The sequence below is a fragment of the Thermobia domestica genome, chromosome 8, assembly GCF_964235325.1.
Source record: "Thermobia domestica chromosome 8, izTheDome1.hap1.1, whole genome shotgun sequence".
In the NCBI taxonomy this organism is placed as follows: Eukaryota; Metazoa; Arthropoda; class Insecta; order Zygentoma; family Lepismatidae; genus Thermobia; species Thermobia domestica.
In genome coordinates this window covers 236327396-236346299 of record NC_137461.1, presented here as the reverse complement: position 1 = coordinate 236346299, position 18904 = coordinate 236327396, and the positions used below count along the sequence as shown (strand labels likewise).

Here is an 18904-nt window from a genome sequence, read left to right as displayed (position 1 = left end):
GTAGTAGTAGTAGTAGTAGTAGTAGTAGTAGTAGTAGTAGTAGTAGTAGTAGTAGTAGTAGTAGTAGTAGTAGTAGTAGTAGTAGTAGTAGTAGTAGTAGTAGTAGTAGTAGTAGTAGTAGTAGTAGTAGTAGTAGTAGTAGTAGTAGTAGTAGTAGTAGTAGTAGTAGTAGTAGTAGTAGTAGTAGTAGTAGTAGTAGTAGTAGTAGTAGTAGTAGTAGTAGTAGTAGTAGTAGTAGTAGTAGTAGTAGTTGTTGTTGTTGTTGTTGTTGTTGTTGTTGTTGTTGTTGTTGTTGTTGTTGTTGTTGTTGTTGTTGTTGTTGTTGTTGTTGTTGTTGTTGTTGTTGTTGTTGTTGTTGTTGTTGTTCTTCTTCTTCTTCTTTTATTTTATTTTATTTTATTGTTTTAACATTATACTGTGTCTTTCTTTCTTTCTTTTAGAACTTGCGTAAAATATTTTCTTTCTTTCACAGGATGTAGTGCACAAATTCCTTATCAAATTAGCTCAGCAGCCGGATGTAAGTCTTCAGGGCTTAAGCTTCAGACTGGATTTCAACGAACATTACAAGCGTCGAGACTCCAAGCTAAAGGCGTCACTTACCTACCAGCACCGTCGTTTGAGTGTAATCGGGTCAGGAGCTAAATGATTGCGGCGACGGAACCTTGTTGTAGGTTCAAGACGCACACTACTTCCTGTGGCTATTGCTTGAAATCAGGATCATTTAAATAAGGAACAAAGAAGAAAGAAAGAACAAAAGGAAATTACGAATATATGTCCGGTGCAATTAAGACTGTTTTGTAATCAATGTAATGTTCCACCTACTGAATCACATAAGTAAGTTTGTTCTTAATGTGAGACATATTTGTAAAACTATGAAAACAATTGTATGAAATTTGTATTCAGGCCATATAATGAGAGTTCCAGTTTGTGAGTTGGATTAGGTTATGCGGAGTATTTGTTGGTTTATCCGGAATACAATGGCAGCTTGATAAATTAGACCAGTAGAAATAACTGGTTGATTTCAGCTGCATTTGTCAAAGTATTCGTGCCTTTTATAAGCTCGTTGTTAGTGCCTGCGTTTAAATCGTAGAATTTTCTTTCTTTCGGTACTTTCTCAGCGAGATATAATTGCTTCGAATCAAAAAGTTTGCTATAATGAGATAGTGTCACTGCATTAAGATCTACATTTTAAGATAAGCGTAATTAAATGAGCCAGTTAACTGCGTTTTTAATTACATCCTTGTACCCACGTACGATGGCCAGTTCAAAGTAGAATAAGAAAATTTTATAGCTAGAAGCAAAAAAGAAATATATATATGCTTGTTTTAATGAGAGTACTTTTGTATAAGAATAGCTTCTTTGTCTGGAAGTATTCTCTCTCCGAAATGTATTTTAATATATCTGTATTGTTTGCCTCGGCATGCATTTGTATGTTTGTGTGCGTGTATGTGTGTAAAGTGAGGGAAAAGAACGTGCCATTTTGAAATTAATGGTTCCTCGAAATTTGCATATATTTTTGGTAATGATATTGAGTTCAAAATCAGATACAAAAACATTCTTGTTAAAAAGAATAAAATGTTTTGCAGTTGTTTTTGTTTAAATAAATCTTAAGTTTATAGAAAGTTCTGTGGAAATCAAATATATTGGTTGTGAATTTACATTGCTAACGCAACTCTTCCTGAAAAAGAAATTTAAAATTCTGCTAAACATGTAACTAATTAAATGTAAATACCATAATTGTCAAATTTATACACTTCATTGTCTTATTTGAAATAATATAGATAACAACTAGACCATTGAATTGAAAATTAAAATTGATATATATATATATATATATATATATATATATATATATATATATATATATATAATTAAAGTAATACAGTAATTTGTGTAAATTCGTTGCTTGTGTGTTTGAATTAACGTATCCTCTGTACTTTTTTTTTTTTTTTTTTTTTTTTTTTTTAAATTGAACCCTTTAGTTTTGAAATTTTTTTTTTACGTGATTTTATATACAGTTTGTGCTTATTTTCAAATACTCAAGGCAGAATTAATTTTGGGTTACTGTATTGAATACTTTTGAACGTTTTATTTCGACAGTGTAAATGTTACATAAGGATAGTATCAGAAAACCCACCATGTTTATTTTGTATGATACAATTTTTAAATGATGTGAATTACACGTTTCTCATATAAATTTGTATGATATTGATTTGTGGTATTCAGTATGTACAAGTGCAATATATTTTAAATAGATCATGATCTGATCTGATTAAAAGTGTACTCGGTAACCCCGTAATTGTGTTAAATAAGTTGTTTGAAGATATTTTTTTATGTTGTATGTTTTGAATCTGATGGACATGCTGATAAAAATGTAGGATTTTGTTGAATTAAAGTAGTTTTATTTCGATTCGCAGAGCTACTTTAGTAAGAAGTTGGTCGCACTAATTGTTATGGATAAAAGTGTCGATAGCATGAGTTCTTGTTGCCTGTAATGTTGAAGCAAAATCGTAATACTGTTAGAGAAAATACCCAAGTTCGTGGGGGAAAAAGAGAACTTACAATTTTGTTAAAAATGAATTTATGAAATAATAACCTTGGAAGTATTTTGATACTCATGTGTAAAAGTTAAGCTTTACACGTCGAATTTTCGCTGTAATTTCAGATACATCTATATATTATCAAGACAATGAGGGAACTAGGAAACAGATGAATATACTTACAGTTGTTGTGAATGGCCATATTTTCATATAAATCTGGATGAAGATTGCAAAAGATGGTGTGTCACCATTTTCGCCATTTTCTGATTTTTCAGTCTAGTAGTTGGTCACACTAAGATCTATATGTTGGAAAAAGTTTGTAACTGCTTAAAAATTTCCTATTTAGCAGTATATACAGTATATATCGTTTTCCCCAGTGCACTGAAAATATTTTAAATGTAATTCAAAAGATTATAATTTGCTATCCTGTAAAAATGTAGCCCTCCTCGCTAGTCTAGTGGCTATAGCCTTGCGGTCTGCAGGTGTAAAAGTCCTCGGGCTGGATTCTCGGTGGGAAAGCATCGAACGCATTACAGTAGTTCAAATCTCACCGTAAATTGTTGGTCTAAATTGTTGGTCCTCGCCGCTTACAAAGGACCTAAATACAGATTAATCAAATAAAATCCTGATTAATTTGAACCAACAAACATGAATTGTGAAAATGTATTTCTCTCCTCGGAAGCTGGGGTGAAGATGTCAATGGTGTATTAATTCTTGTCAAGTATTCCCATATCGAAAGTTATTTTAATTTTATTTTCAATGATAAAAATAATTCGTAAACATGTCTTTCTGCGGTAAAATATCTTGGTTCGGCCAGAACTTTGGTTTTAGCTCTTACTACTACTACTACTTCATGTTTATTAAATTGCACCCGTTTCAAGTGTCTCTTGAGCTTTGGAAAAAGATAGAAGTCATTTACTGCTAGATCTCTGAATAAGGTGGAAGCTGCACAGTTTCAAACTTCAGATCATTCAGTTTCGCATTGTGATGGTGGCTTTGTATCAGGGTTCATTGTCTTGAAGGAACAACATACCTTCACTAACTGTCCCGGCTAACTCCTAACGTATTTCGACCAATTCCTGACTTTCTTTGTCCCACAGTAAAAATGTAATAAGCTGCTGGAATAGTGACACCTTCCAGATAATCGACGAACAGAACAATTTTTGTCCCAAAATACAGATGCTGTCACGTTGGTTGATGATATTTTGCCGTCGGAATATCTTTAGTTGATGAGAACCGGATGACTCCACTCTTTCGACTCCTTTTTTGGTCTCCGGATTAGAAGGCTTGGTGGCTCAATGGTAGAGCGGTCTCCTATGGTACTGCTGGTTCAATCCCAGGCCAAGTGAGTTTGAGGTTGACATCATCATGTGCAGGAGTTTTTTTTTTTATGTGAGTTCTTTCCACATTATCATTCCATCACATTCTCTTTCATTAAGTATCAGTCTCCTAAAGAGCATAACGGTGGGACGTAAAATGAAAAATTTTATTTCAAAAATAACCAGGTCTTATCGATTGTAAATAATTTCTCCAAAAATTCATTTTCATCATACTCAAAAATGCCGCAGAATGGCTGTGGAAGTGTTCGCTCGTCTGGTCTCCATTGATACATTTGGGAACGTATTTGGCCAAAACGTTTCTCATGTCTAGTATGTTGGCGTGTATGTAGCCTGTCTGCTTTCGGACATTTGTCAGTCTGTCTGGTTTGCTGTTAGCAGATTTTCCTGCTTTCAAGTACCATATCATGCACAGAGTCCACATTCTGACAAGAAATCACCTCCACAGGGATGCGTGCACGTTTCTCATTCTCAATGTTCAAGTGTCCTGTTCGAAATTGAGGCATCCACCTCTTCCCTGTCGCATAAAAGGAACTTCCTCATAGCACAACACTTTTTCTTTCGTTAATTTAGATCTGAGGGAAAAGGAGACCAAAAGCATTTAGAGCTTTGAAATTTGAGACATGACCTACTTGAATATCAAATCATAACAATACAAATGAAATAGTCAAACATCGCTCAAGATTTGCCAATATCCCCTCGAATTTTTGGTAGAAATATGAACTTTATCATAAGCAGCATTTACAGACCTTAAAGATTACTATTGGGGGTACGTTGGCGGTGGGGGGTAAAACTCTTACCTCTGGTGCCTGGGGTCCTTGGTTCGATCCCCGGCCAAGTAAATTTGTGGTGGCCAACATAGTGTCCGTGGGTTTTCACGGGTACTCCTGTCTCTTCCCACATCCTCATTCTGTCAATTCTTCCATCATTATTAACTTGCCTTAACCATCGTCTCCCTTAGCCTAAAGGGCATAATCGTGGGACGTTAAACTGAAAGATTTCATTTCAAAAAAAAAAAAAAAAAATGCTATTGACTGCCATCTCCTGTTTAGGGTTAAATGTGGAGAATGCGACTCTTAACATCTATTGTGTTTTCGCTATGAATAAGATATAAGACTATTCATGGCTTTGGATTAATTGTTTTAACAAAAGAGACACTGACCAAAGCTTAAAACTTAACTTTATTTTAAATTATAATTTGTAACTGTTTCGAAACTGTCGAAGCGAAACAGTTACAAATTATAATTTAAAATAAAGTTTTAAGCTTTGGTCAGTGTCCCTTTTGTTAGAATAAGATATGTACGTAAATTAGATGATCAAGCAATTGTTGATTCATAAAACGGAGGGAGATATTCTTCGAGAGAAGTCCTCACACGAAATATTTTGACTGCAGCGAATCTTACGAGGCAGTCTAGAGTGAAACTTAAAACTCAGCGTCTCGAAGAGCGCGCTTTATCATTGAACTAATACATCTAATTTATAATATGTGTATCTCGCTCTTTTCATACCTAAATATATTGTATTGGAAAACGTTTTATTTCTATTTGCGATACGATAATTACAAGTTATGATTATGCAGAACTTCGATAATGCATGTTTCTGCTCTTATTGTGGTTTAGATGAAATTAAACTCGTGAAGTGGCGTGTTCTAAAGTGGCCATAACTGTGCTGCTTTTTTTTTTTTTTTAAGCAACTTCGATGAGCTTAAGGAACACGCAAGAAAAATATTTCAGCGTTTATGTAACAACATACAGATTAATTGATTTTTAGTAATGCATATGAAAAATAATTCCGTAGTTACTTGATCCTTTGATTCGCGTATTTAATCATTAATTGTAACTTTATCCATTACTTTGATATTTTTTTCTATAAAGATAATCGTCCTGTTTGCATCTTTCTTTTTTCATAGATGCGTTTTTTAGTTCTACTTTATATGTAGACAAATAAAGAAAAGTTCGGAATTTGAACCAATGATTAAAGATTGACAGAAATTGCTGTGTGCTGTGCTTGTAAATACTTTCATAAATAACAAAAGCATGATAAAATATTTGTTAATAGAAAAGAACTCAAGATGAAGTGTACGATTGTTCAGTAATTAACTGTAGGGACAAGGAATGAACATATGCTTGCAGTTTGGAGCAGATAGAGCAGAACGTTTGTTGTCATGATCTCTGAATGCAGAAATAGATCAGCAAACTCCTTTAACAGTATAAACTTAGACTTAAATAATCCAAATTATTTGTCATTCTCATGACATGCTGTTCCTAAGTGTTACATTGTTGTTAGGTTAAATTCAGTTCTTGAAGTACTGGTATCTGTACCTGATTGATTTCACCGTATATTATCTTGTATTATCATTACAAGAGAAGTGTGTAATGATTTTGACGCACATAATAGGAGAATATGAAAAGTATAAAATACAGAAAGTGTTGGAATTGAAGTGGTTGTTTGAACTAAAATCAAACTAGTTATTATATTGATTGGCATTAATGGTGCTATTATAAATCCCCTGTATTTAATATTTGTCTTCCTATGTATAAGTTTGCATATTAAGTTCAAAAGTTCAAGAAACTCTCTTTAATATTTAAGCAACAATTTGGAATTGAAATAGGTAAATGGATAATATGAGACAGACATCTATTATTCGCAAACCAATTACAAATTATAGTAATGATGTGTAAATCTTCAGTAAACGCTTATGTCTTCCATGATAATGTGAGGATTGGTCCAAACTTTTCGGATGTGGCATGATGGATCTCTGTAAGATGAAGTGAATATCAACAACACGGTACTTTTTTTAATCAGTATCTTGGTTGCAATTTCATAATGTGTGTGTTAATAGTTGGTCTTCAAGTAGAGAACGAAGACTAAGCTTGATATTCAATTTAATGTGTCCAGTTTTTATAAGACACTTTGCCATATTTCTGAAAAGATACGATAAATTTTCTACATAATAGTACATCAGTGGTATTTAGCCATTTTCCTTTAAGGCCACTGTCACATTCCATACGGAACTGGCGACCCACACGGTTCCGGTCAGTTTCATAGAGGAAGTTGCAATATAGCATATTAAAATCCAATACGATTCAGTACACATGCAATTGTTAATAAGGTTTTAGATTAAACATAAATACAGATTAATAAGGAGGAAGTTATAATATTTTGCAGAATATTGAGCACTTTACGAATTGTAAGTGTATTGGAAAGAACGGTATCAGTCTGAATTAATGTTAATTTTGTTATAACATTTATGTAAGAAATGTAACAAAAAAGGTATTTTTAAAAAAACCTTTTCATGTTAGTACTTTCTTAGAAATAAAAATTACAAGTAAATGTAAGTCTTGAGCTAAAAAAAAAAAATGCACATAATATAAAGAGAGGTATAATGTTCAGATCATAATAATACAATGATAAAAAAACTATATATATATAATATAAAGGGAAAAAACTTTCTTGTGTATTCCATTATCTAGGAAAAAGCGTTATCGTTTGTTTTAATATCTATACATCAGAATTAACGTAATACTGAAAACTGGAAAAAGACGGAGTATATTTGTACAGTAATGTTCAAAAATGGATTTCGATTTCCTTTTTGGAAATTTGTATTATTCGAGAAGTATGACTGCATTGAACAATTTGAGTAATACAATGTTCTCTGCCATTAATTAAAAAGAAATCTACTGAAACCGCTTGACCGTGCAAGAGATTTTCAAGGGTTCACTTTTAACCGTTACTGTACAAGGCTTTTTTTTTTTAATGCTGTGAGTATTGTAACTGACGATACCTTAAAAAAAAAACAAGTCTAAAAATAAATGCTTCCATCTATAGACTGCAATGGTGGAGAGTTTCTTGAATATTTATTTTCAATTCCTGAACGGCATTATTTTGAATCGGGTTCTTTTTAAGTAATTTTTAGTTGTACCTTTCTTGAAAATTTTTATGAAAAAATTTCGTCTGATGAAAAGCATAAAAGACTTCAAAAATATTTTTATATTATTTTTATTGTGGATAATATTTATTTAAAGAAAAATACAAAAACGAAAAGAGGTTATTACGAGGTCAGCATGAATGTGTTTTACTATACGGTTTTTGTCATATGTTAAAATGTAGTCATGTATGGAATTGTTACCATGATATGTACGCATGTATGAGAGATATACCTTGTACCTTTGTAATAACGTTGTAAAAGTATTGCTGTTGTAAAAAAAATACTGTTTATTAATTGGTATGACGCTCAACATATCTGTATTCATATGCATGAGATATTTCTTCGTTGATGCGCAATAGTAACAAATAACTTCGTACTATTATTACACAGAAATTACCGGTAAAAGATACTAGGTAGTGTGAGGTGATTACCAAGAAATTTGTTGGTTGTAAACAGAAATCTGTTATACTATAAGATATTGTCGCTACCATATTTAGAAATATTCACATAATTTTCATGTGGTCAACATTAAGTAAATCTAGAGGACAAATTTCCAAGAGCAAGTTTAGTGGAAAGACAAACTGGAATAAATCGAGATTGCAGCAGCGAGCCATAGGGAAAAAATAGCAGGCTTGACGAATTGATTTGAGATTTTTGCAGAATTGTGGCAAAAAATATTTCGGGATTCGTGGTATTTGTTGTATTTATAGTTAAACTGGAAGACTTTTATTTTCTTTCTTTTTCGTTGTCGTATGTTAAGACAAACTTTGTACACGGTTTTAGTATGTTGTATCATTAGAAATATGTTTGTTTATTTGAAGGGAATAGGAAAGAAAAAAAAGTTCGGCTCCTCTATGAACTTTTAAGATAATTGTTATTTTCAATTAGTTGGACTTTCTGCACGATATCTTTACCATATTATTTAAAATCATGATGGGGCCGCGGTGGCTCAATGGTAGAGCGTTCACCTCTGGTGCATGGAGTCCCTTGTTCAATCCCAGTTCGCGCCAAGTGAACTTTGTGCTGGACAAACACCGTGGACGTGTTTTTCCTCGAGGTTCTCCTGTTTCCTCCCACTTTCTTCAGTCCACCATTTAATTCATTTCTCATCATCTTCTCTTTTAGCCTAGTCAGCATAACCGTAGGACGTAAAACTCAAAGATTTCATTTTATTTTTTAAAATTGTGATGTGTGCAGTGCTGTAGTAGAACAATAGCTTATATTCCCACATAAATAAGAAAGAAGTAAATTGTCTTTCTATAATGCATCAAGAATGCAGATTTTTCGTATGATGTGAAAGCATGCTGTTCCATCGCTGGCTGGTCACTTGACGTAAAAATTATCACTTTCCATATCCTCCATCAATTTCAGTGGTCTTTCCTTCAATTTTGAAAATATTTGAACGCCTCTTATCACGTCCCTTAAGAGTTTCTTTTTAACAGTGCTATAACAACTTTATTATACTTCTCTTAATTATCCCTAGTACTGTTCTGTACTTTGGTACCATTCTTTATATGTTTCTCTGTTTTCTGTTCAGTTCCTTTACTTTCTCCTTAAGTCTTCATACTTACATTTCGAAAACCTTTGGTCATTTTTCACACTGCGTACAGTGTGATACTACACAGGAAACCTCTGTACGTGGCTCTTTTCATAACTCTTTACACCTAGACTTACTTTGTCTTTTTTTTTTTTTCTTTGATCTCTCGTTCCAGTTTAGAGCTTCGTGAATAAAACTTGGTATAATTTGTATCTGTCGTCTTAGGGAAGCAGTTTCTGGATTGGATTGATGGCGCTTTCCAATCTTCCAATATCTTGAGCTAGATTTTTCATTTTCTTGTACTTCGTCTTCCCTCTATCATTTATTATTTTGTCCGTATATTTGTCACACCCCTCCTCTAAGTTCCTTCCTTTCTGCCTCTGCTCCATAGGTAATACGTGATTTTTTCATGTCTCATAATGTGTTCAATCTTTTCGAAACTGTCTTCTACATACTTCTTTTTTCTTTCTGACATTTCCGTAACTTTTTCATTTGATACCTTATATACTCATTTAATTTTGAACGTTCTTCTATACCACCACGTTTCGAAGGCTTTATATATATACACATTGACGGGTGCAAAAAGACTTCTGCAATATAACACATTCACTCCCAATCTCTTAATCCATTTTTCTTCTAGAGTGACACGCCACACTCCATACAGATGCTTTCATCAGCATATCCTTCAGGTCCATGACCAGAAGCTTTTGTTTTGTGTGCATGCTAGAATTAGGAAAAGTAGAAGCAAATATATATGAAAGTAGTGAAGTCCAAAGGGTTAATATATATTCTGGATTACAGTAGATTAAAATACTAAATTGAGCAAGCCTTGTCAGTTTCATCGGAAGAAACAAATTCAGCCAGCTATAAAACTTAATTTCTTTTGCTTTTGTTTCGAAAGTAGTAAACATTATCAAACAATTTTTTTTTAAGTCGTCTTGTAATAGTAGACTGACACTCTCGAACAGTCTAAGGCATTTGGCTGACGATCGCGAGTTAGAGCGAATTAGAGTTTGGGTGTTATATGTTGTTCTTTTATTGTTAATTTCTCGTCATCTTTAGCTTAAAGTACACAATCGTGGAACGTAAAACTTAAAAATAAATGCAGTAATAATAAGCACAGTACGTGTAATCTTAGAGAAATGGATTTATCCAGTTTTGAAAAATGGTCTTATATTTGATTCAATACATAAAGAAGGAATCCGCTGCCTTCAGCATTCCTTTTTGTCTCTTCTACTTGCTCTTGGAGACCTATTCGCCTTGAAATGTAGGTTTTTACACAAAAATGTTTCCATTAAACAAGTCTTAATACACATATGTTAAGCCTGTTGTATGAATCTAATACATGTATAGTAATCGTAATTTCTATTAAATAGTAAGTTAACAATAAAGTTGTAATAATAAAATGACAAATCAGATGGACAAGTAAAGTATCCATTTAATAACTGTATATACGGTATTAAAATGTTGCGTTAGGCAGAGCCATTCAGATTGTGTCTAGTCTGTGTTTTTGTCTTTCTGTGATGACTTTTAAAGACGTTGTCATATGACCAACAGAAACTGAGCGTCAGAAAATTTCCGTCTTAAGAATTATACAGTCAACAGCGAAAATGTTCTCTCTTTACGTTGTAAAACGTAACAAATTGTATTGTATTCAAACTGATGCTTAATGTAAGTGGTTGTTACTTTAACATAGAGAAATTGAAATTATCCATCATCTCGATTCAATATTTAAAATGATCAAACTCAAGTCGATTCATTAATTAGAAAGCTACATAACATATTATCTACCTAAGTTTTTAGAAACTGAAAAATCTTGTATTTTTTTAATATTTCACAGCAAAACTCAGTGTTTCATACAGAATCTGAGGTATAACTTCTTAATTAATAAAATTCCAACAAGTAACTAAATATTAGGGAAACCTTGGTAAAAGAACTGTATTAAAGAAAATACTTTAAAACAACTGCGATTCATCTTTCGAAGATATCAGTCGCTTATAATAAAAATACTTTCGTTCATTGAGTATCTTCGTAACAGTTTTTTTTTTTTTTTTTTTAAATTTTATATATATTTATATCAATTTAACCCTTAAGTACTCGCGCGGGGTGTTCACAGACCCCAACCAGGTAACTTTTGTGTTGCTAGCCAGAAGTCCTGATGAAAAAATATTAAAAGTCTCAAAACGAGTTCAAAAAATCTAATTGCAGCAAATACTTTTAAAAACATGTGTAGAGTTATACTACCTTGTCTTAATTATTAAAAAAATATATTTTTATTGTATTAAAACTAATATCAATTTGGGGATCTACTGGACCCCTGCGCGAGTACTACTGTCACAAAAGAGGCGCGAGTACTTACAGGTTAATTTAAATAAATGAGTGCATGTATAAATTGCATTCCTAGTCGGCCATCTTGCATTTAATCTTTAGATTTATAAGGAGATTGTTATAATGATATCTTCAAAAAAACCTTGAACATTTATTTATTTATCCCCTCTGGAATATGAACTCGTCAAAACATGAAAAATTGAGGTTGTATTTAAGTATCTCGATTATAATTGTAAAAGTTGTGTTAAAATGGGACATAAGTTATGTCAGCTTTATTTTTTGAAATTGAAATGCAATGAAGATATAAATATGTACAAAGTAATTTTAAAAACATTTTACAAAGTGAGATTACACCGTTCGTTGTTTTTACGTTCCTTTTGAAATTCATAAACGATCCTCTAAGTTTCCTATTAAGACAGTTCTGAATGAGTTGTATGACTTGTCGACATAATGTCTATTCAATCGAAATCTGTGGATCTGGTAGATAGTTGTATTTTAAAACGAATAATCTAATCAATTTTAAATAGGAATCAAATGTAGAAAAACAAACTATGCCATATACGAAGAATATAACGCTCGCTGAAATCGTTGTATCAAATACTTAATAGCTTGTGTATCTCCGTAATGAAATGATTCTGAGCTGTATGATTTCATAGTAAGTGTGGAATTGCTAAAGCGGCAGATATATTGGAATATAGTCTTTCAAAGAACAGGGTCGTCTTGAAGTGATTAGCTTGATTTTATGTAATAATAGAGTTCTTTGCTGTTGACTGTATGGTTCCTATGTTTAATAAAATTCGGAAGAAAAAAAGGCTACATTTCATAGTAAAAGCAATGAGCAATGAGATGAGATGTTTTGTAGTAGGACAAGTGCCATTGTTAAAGAGTAGTAAATCCTTTGAGATTCAGGGACGCTTGAAGAACTAGCGTATGTATAGATGTTACTATTTTGTAAATAATATATATAGATCATTGACCAAATAATATAATAAATGTGCGTTTTTCGACATTCTTTATTTTTGTGCAGACATGTATATTTTGACTTGGATATAAGTATCTGAGATTGATTGTAATCTCATAGTCATGAGCACTGCCATTATAGTAGATAATGTCATATATTTATTTCGATAGTTTAGTTTACGTAAAACAACATACTACGCGCTGATAATAGAGCATTTGTCTACATAGCTCTCCCTTGGTGTTTTGGGCTGTAATTGGTGAAAATCAAAGTGAAGAAAGATTGCATTGAATGGCATTAATAACTGATAAAATAAGTTTTCTCATGGTGTGACTTGTGGGCTTATTTCAATTCTGAACAAGTTGTGTGTTACATTTTTTGCATCTTTAGTTATCTTAGTGCACTCAAGTTATGTTGTTTCGTATATTGCGTAAACGATTTTTAACTTTTTGGGTTTCGATTGCTTGTAAAATTAAGCAGCTGTAAGACTGAAAAAAAAGCAGAGACTCAAGCTTGCCAAACGAGATGTTTCTTCTATCTTACTATTGATATGATATTCGGTGATCTTCATTTTCAGTCATTTTACAAGTTACTACAGTAGTCCCTAAAACTCAGCACTCGATAATCTGGCAGTCTGGATAACTGGGCCACATTCTGGGAGGAGGAGAAAAAAAAAAAAAAAAAATGCGCACAGACCTGTTCAAGGACATTGCTCGCGTGCGTGTGTCCCCTCTTCCCGAATTTTCATTTTCGTGTATACTAAAGCCTCTGTGCTTTCATAAAGTATGTACTTTTCCTTTGTTTAAGGGTAATTGGGCAGTTTATTCTCTGTTGTATTCTCAAGCAACCAATATATACAAACAAGGAAACACTCGTCCTTACTCTTTTTTAACCTTATTCCCGGTAACCCGGCATTTGCACAAACTTGTCCACATTACGCCGAGTAGTTGGGACTCTACTGTTGTGAAATTACTGTTTTATTAAATATTGGTTGTGATTACTTCTGTGACCTTCCGAATATATATATATTTGGAAATTTGTATCATTTTGAAACTTCATGGCAAATTGATAATTGCATACTTAATGTATTTTAAAAGCTTTATATAAATTATCCACTTCTACACAAAAAATACACATTCTTGAAGCCGTTTAAAAAGGTTACGTATTGTGAATACCATCTCCAGTGAGAGTTTATTCAATGCATAAAATTAGCTTCGCAGCAGAAATTACTTTCAAATGACACTATGCAGCCATATCGCATGAAATAATAGGCTTAATTTTCCAAAACCGAAGAGGATTTTTCGCAGACGGAACTTTAGCAGTTCCACAAGTAATTCTAATGTTTGTGAAAAATCATACCAGCAGTAGTCCTCAAGCATTACTGCAGAGCCGAGACTCAGAGCAAGCTGAGTAAATGCATCTGATGAAAAGTACTTAATATACAAATATTAGAAGGTGGAGTTTACCTATAAGTTGAGATATTCATAACGCCCTCACTTTTTGGTTCACGTGACCGCGGGAGAGCACTGAACGCGTTACAATGATTCGGATTTCTACCTTGAGTTGTATGCCCATGTCTCAGATAACCTTGGAACTAAACTTCAACAAGCATACAAATAGATATAAGCGAAGCAGATTTTATGAGGAACGTTGGAAATGCACTAACGAGTGTTGTAGAAAAGATCGATAGAATTTGAGATTAAAGATCATTCGCAACCAGCTAAAATAACATCGTTGTTACCTAAGGTAATATAACAGGGTGTCTATCGGTCACGAAATTTAGCTTTTGGGTCACGATTTTTTTTTTAACTGTGCAAATGTAAGTACAGATTGGAAAGTTTTTCTCTATGAAATATCAGAATTCAACACCAAAAATGTCTATGGTCGGCTGTAGACGCTACCAAATCGCAAGCAAAGTACGTTTGTATCGCATGGATGAGAATTCGCTCTTGAAAATATTTGGAAATTTTATGATCTGGTAAAGAAAAGGTCACGAAAAAGTCACGAAATTTCATTGTGGAATTTTAGTAGACATCCTGTATAATGAAGGAAAAACTTTTGTTAATCAGTAGGCAGTACATATTTGGTAGTGATTTTTATTGAAAGGAAACAAAGCATAATAATACAAAATAATGTGCTTAGTTTGTACACAATTTGTGTTTTCGTATTGCGCATTAATATAAGTTGGAACTAAATTAGAAGCGCTTTAGCGAGTTGAGTTCGATGTCAGTGTGGTACCAGGATTTGAATATACTTAACAGCAGTAATTCTTCACAGAAGGGGATTAGACTTGATTGTCATAACACCAAGGTGATTCGCGTACGGAACTTCTGACCAACTTTACATGAGTATGTCTTCAGTGTGAGTGTACGTCTCTTTTAATAGTTTATATTAGGGATAGCGAATTCCGGAATTTTTACTTTCCAGCTGAAAAATTCCGGATTTTTTTTCCGAATTCCAGAAAGTGAAATTTTCGATTTCGGAAAATAAATTTTCCGGAAAATTTTCCTATATGAAAAGTACATTAAAATGTATCTGCTAAGTCTGGCTCCGGGACCTTGACTCGATAGCGGCACTTTGAGGCAACTCCTTGTTAAGTCAGTATTTCAGGAAATGTGACAATATTTGTAATCTTTCATTATCATCATCTGTACCTTATTGTCGTATTCTGTCTTGGTAGAATCTCTTTAAATGAACTGTAAAAGAAAGTGAACGTGGTGAAGATTTGCTTTCCTCTCAGAATTTCCGAAAGAAAATAGAGACAAATCATAGGTTCTCTATACAATCTGTACATGATCAAACTAAGCTCAAACAAGACAGTTGGATAAAAATGACGTCAGCCTCTTTGTTTGAAGGCAACTGCATTTAATAGTTTAACCCACGAAATCTCGTTTAAGTGTATTCTAATATGTACATTGAAGACCCTTTAACCACCAATGAGCATGTTGTACTAGCAGAAAAACAACGTGATCAATTGAGATTACTTGGATCACTTGATATGGAGTGTCCTTTTTTCATATGACTCTCCTTTTGCTTTCTACTCAGATTAACAAGTTTACTTCCAAGGATATATTCTACTTGTGACTGCAGGGAAATCCACACTTTTTGAGTATCATTACCAGACAATTATGGAATGTGATTGGTGTATAAGGGTGCTATAGTTTTCATAAGGAAGGAAGGTATATTTACTTTGGCCTTGGAATGGACATGATGGATTGACAACTGCCCACGGGCGCAGAAACTTCCTACCACCAGGAAGCTCTTTGAATAGTTTTCTCAATATTCCCAAACGGACCCGGAGCAGTCCTTTGCATCAGTTAGGGCGCGAAAAATTACCCTGATATTAACACGCGAGATACTTATTCTTCATCGAGAATAACAAGATACTGTCTGTATAGCTTTCATACGTTCGTGAATATCTCATGAGCATACTTATGAAGTTTTTTCAGATCCAAATCTTGCGTGTTGATATGACTAATTGTGCTCTGCAATACGCTGCACATGTGGCATTGTGGGGAGTATCGCTACATATAGCTGTATATAGTATTGACAATTGGATGTAAACATTAAGGAAAGGGGGAAAAAGCCATTAGTAAGAGAGTATGTAATTAAACAATGGTGTGTGGTGGGGGGAGGGGATTCTTCCCTAATCACCGCCAACATTGGCTGTACGGGTATAGTGCACTACTAGAGGTTTCCTGGTAAGACATTCCTTTTTGTGTACATTCAACACTTTTGACTTCGACACCTGAGGCCGGTGCTGTACAGTGATGGATAACCCTTTCCCACTGTGCGTTTGCTCATTGCCATCCCCTGCAGCACATATAGTTTGACAATCACTGTCACGCTGTACTTGGCGTAGTAAAGTGGACATAATATTCCCTTCCCAAGACGATGTAACTTTAAGCTACATATCTGCAGCTAACAACCACCACTTCCACATAGCACTTGCCTCACTATTCGACAGACACGGAAACTCTTACCTTCTCATAGTGTACCCATAAGTAACTGAAACCCTCCGTACATGTAAGTAATTCATAACACTATTAAATACAGTTATATCATATTTAGGTGACGGGTTGAAATTTACACTAAAAGACAGGCATATCCACAGGAATTTATTTCGGGAGCGATCCAAAGCATTTGATGGGGGGAGGGGGGTCCAAGTTCAATATGAGGATAAATTATATTAAAATTTGTAAAATCACTTCTCAAATTACACTAAATTAAAGAAAAGTTTGGAAGGATCTGGATCCCCAGGACAACCCGTGCGTACGTCTCTGCTGAAAGAAATTTAGTTAAACTATGAAAAAGATAACTATTTGGACTTTTCAACGCTATCTTTTTTCATGTTAATGTGAAGTAAACCTGTTTTTTCATGTTAATGAGCTGTTAAGGTGAAATATAATATATATATATATATATATATATATATATATATATATATATATATATATATATATATATATATATATATAATTGACCTTGTGAAAGAGAGTAGGTTAATAATATCTTTCTGGGTTTCATAGCAGTCCAGCCTGTTAAAAATAGTAAACCAGAACTCGACATAAGGTAGCAATGGGGTGATGCTAGTATTAGAGTTCTTACACAAAATAGGAAGTGATATTTACAGATGTTTAGCACTGCCATCTCGCAATAATTAACATGAAATGTCAATTAAATATTTCATTGATCGCGTACATTTTTCAAGACCATTCAAGAGTCGTTAAATTTTACTGTATGGAAAGTAGAAAAGATGAGTGGTTGAATAACTTCGTGTTTAGTTACTTTAATTTAGCGTAACTCCCGTTAGAAATTTCCTTCGTATCTCCTATTTATATATAAAATGTATATATTCCGATAAAATACCCAATGTCCAGGGTATTCTATTAACTGGGAAGATTTTTAAAAGTAAGTATGAACAAAGTGACTGAACTTTCTTTCAAGAATTCCTTAATATTCCGTATGAAAGTAAGACCACGTAACATTTGATTGAAATCAATCGAACCGTTAGAAGGAAAAAAGGAAAAGAAAAAGTGAGAATGGAATTCCGCTAAATTATGCTCGCTCCGCTTCAATGACGTCAGACTCACTACTATAAAATCTTCCATAAGTAAAGTACTACGCTCCAACATAGATTTCCTCAAAGTATTTCAAGTGAGATTGTAAATAAAGAAGCTATTTTAATTGACTGTCTACAAACCGTGCACCTTTGTGTGCTACTTGACAACCTCTGCTAACTTTGACACTTGCGCTGTGCTTTGGATCACGAAGTAAGTCCGTGTTAAACTTTGTGTTCTAAGTTCTACAACTAGGGAAATTTACATGTGTATGTTTAGGGGTTGCCTCTCTCCATTGAGTGCTGTAAGAGTTGTTTTTCGGTGATTATTCTTGAGGGGTTGAATCCATTTCTTTTAAACACTACCACCAATGACCTTGACCATCATGCGATAATTGGTGAAGTACCTTCAAGCGGTTCGAAATAGAAAGTCTCAGGAATATGTTTGGTTTATTAGAGGTTAGCGTCTCTTTCAGTAGCAAGGCTATATGAAAGTGGACCTACAAGAAACCACATGAACTTACACCCAGAAACGTGTATGCTAAACATAGTCACTAGTGATCTCTGCCTCAGGAATATATTTAATTTCCCCTGAGGTAATGAGGTTATACTTGCTCCACTAAATTCCTTTATTTAGAGAAATCGCCTTCTAGTTTAATGTAATGTTTCTGTAATATCTGTTTATGAAATGGTACTTTCCTTCCTTTCGCTGTCATGAGAAACTTTGTATCATTTTGTTGTGTTGTCTTAACAGTAACTTTTCGGGAGAGCTATGTGACGTATAATAATATACGCTATTTAAAGACCTAGAAAATGTATACATGTAATAACATATTTTGTATTTAACATCTACATTTAATCATAGGTAGCTCATGCACTTTGATTATCAGAGACTTTCAATCTATAAGGTAAAACTTCTTTTTAAAAAAAATGTTTTTGACTTAGTCAAGTATATAATAACTCTGTCAATATAACCTGTTATAGCGTATTGAAGTCGTAAGCTTCGCGAAATTGTAACTTGTTCATTATTACTTTTATGTTTACTGTGCTTTATACAATATCTGAGATAATTTTCCAGATTTATTTGCTGTAATTCTTGACACTCTTAAGACTGTATAGTATTTCAATTGACAAATAATCTCATATGAACTACTGCTACTCTTGGATTTCAGGTACTTTGTATTTTAACTCTCTCAATATTTCGAGGATTGAAAAAA

The 18904-nt window shown here is 33.4% G+C and overlaps 1 protein-coding gene across 1 annotated transcript in view; it reads left to right on the top strand.

The window, feature by feature from the left end:
• The window catches only part of LOC145693493 (gamma-tubulin complex component 3-like), a 92879-nt gene extending 80200 nt beyond the window's left edge, over positions 1-12679 (top strand). Inside the window, exon 16 of the mRNA XM_081769547.1 lies at positions 473-12679. Within this exon, the coding sequence (XP_081625673.1) occupies positions 473-646 (174 nt within the window). The 3' untranslated portion in view covers positions 647-12679. The remainder of the gene's footprint in view (positions 1-472) is intronic.
• Positions 12680-18904: the final 6225 nt, after the last annotated feature.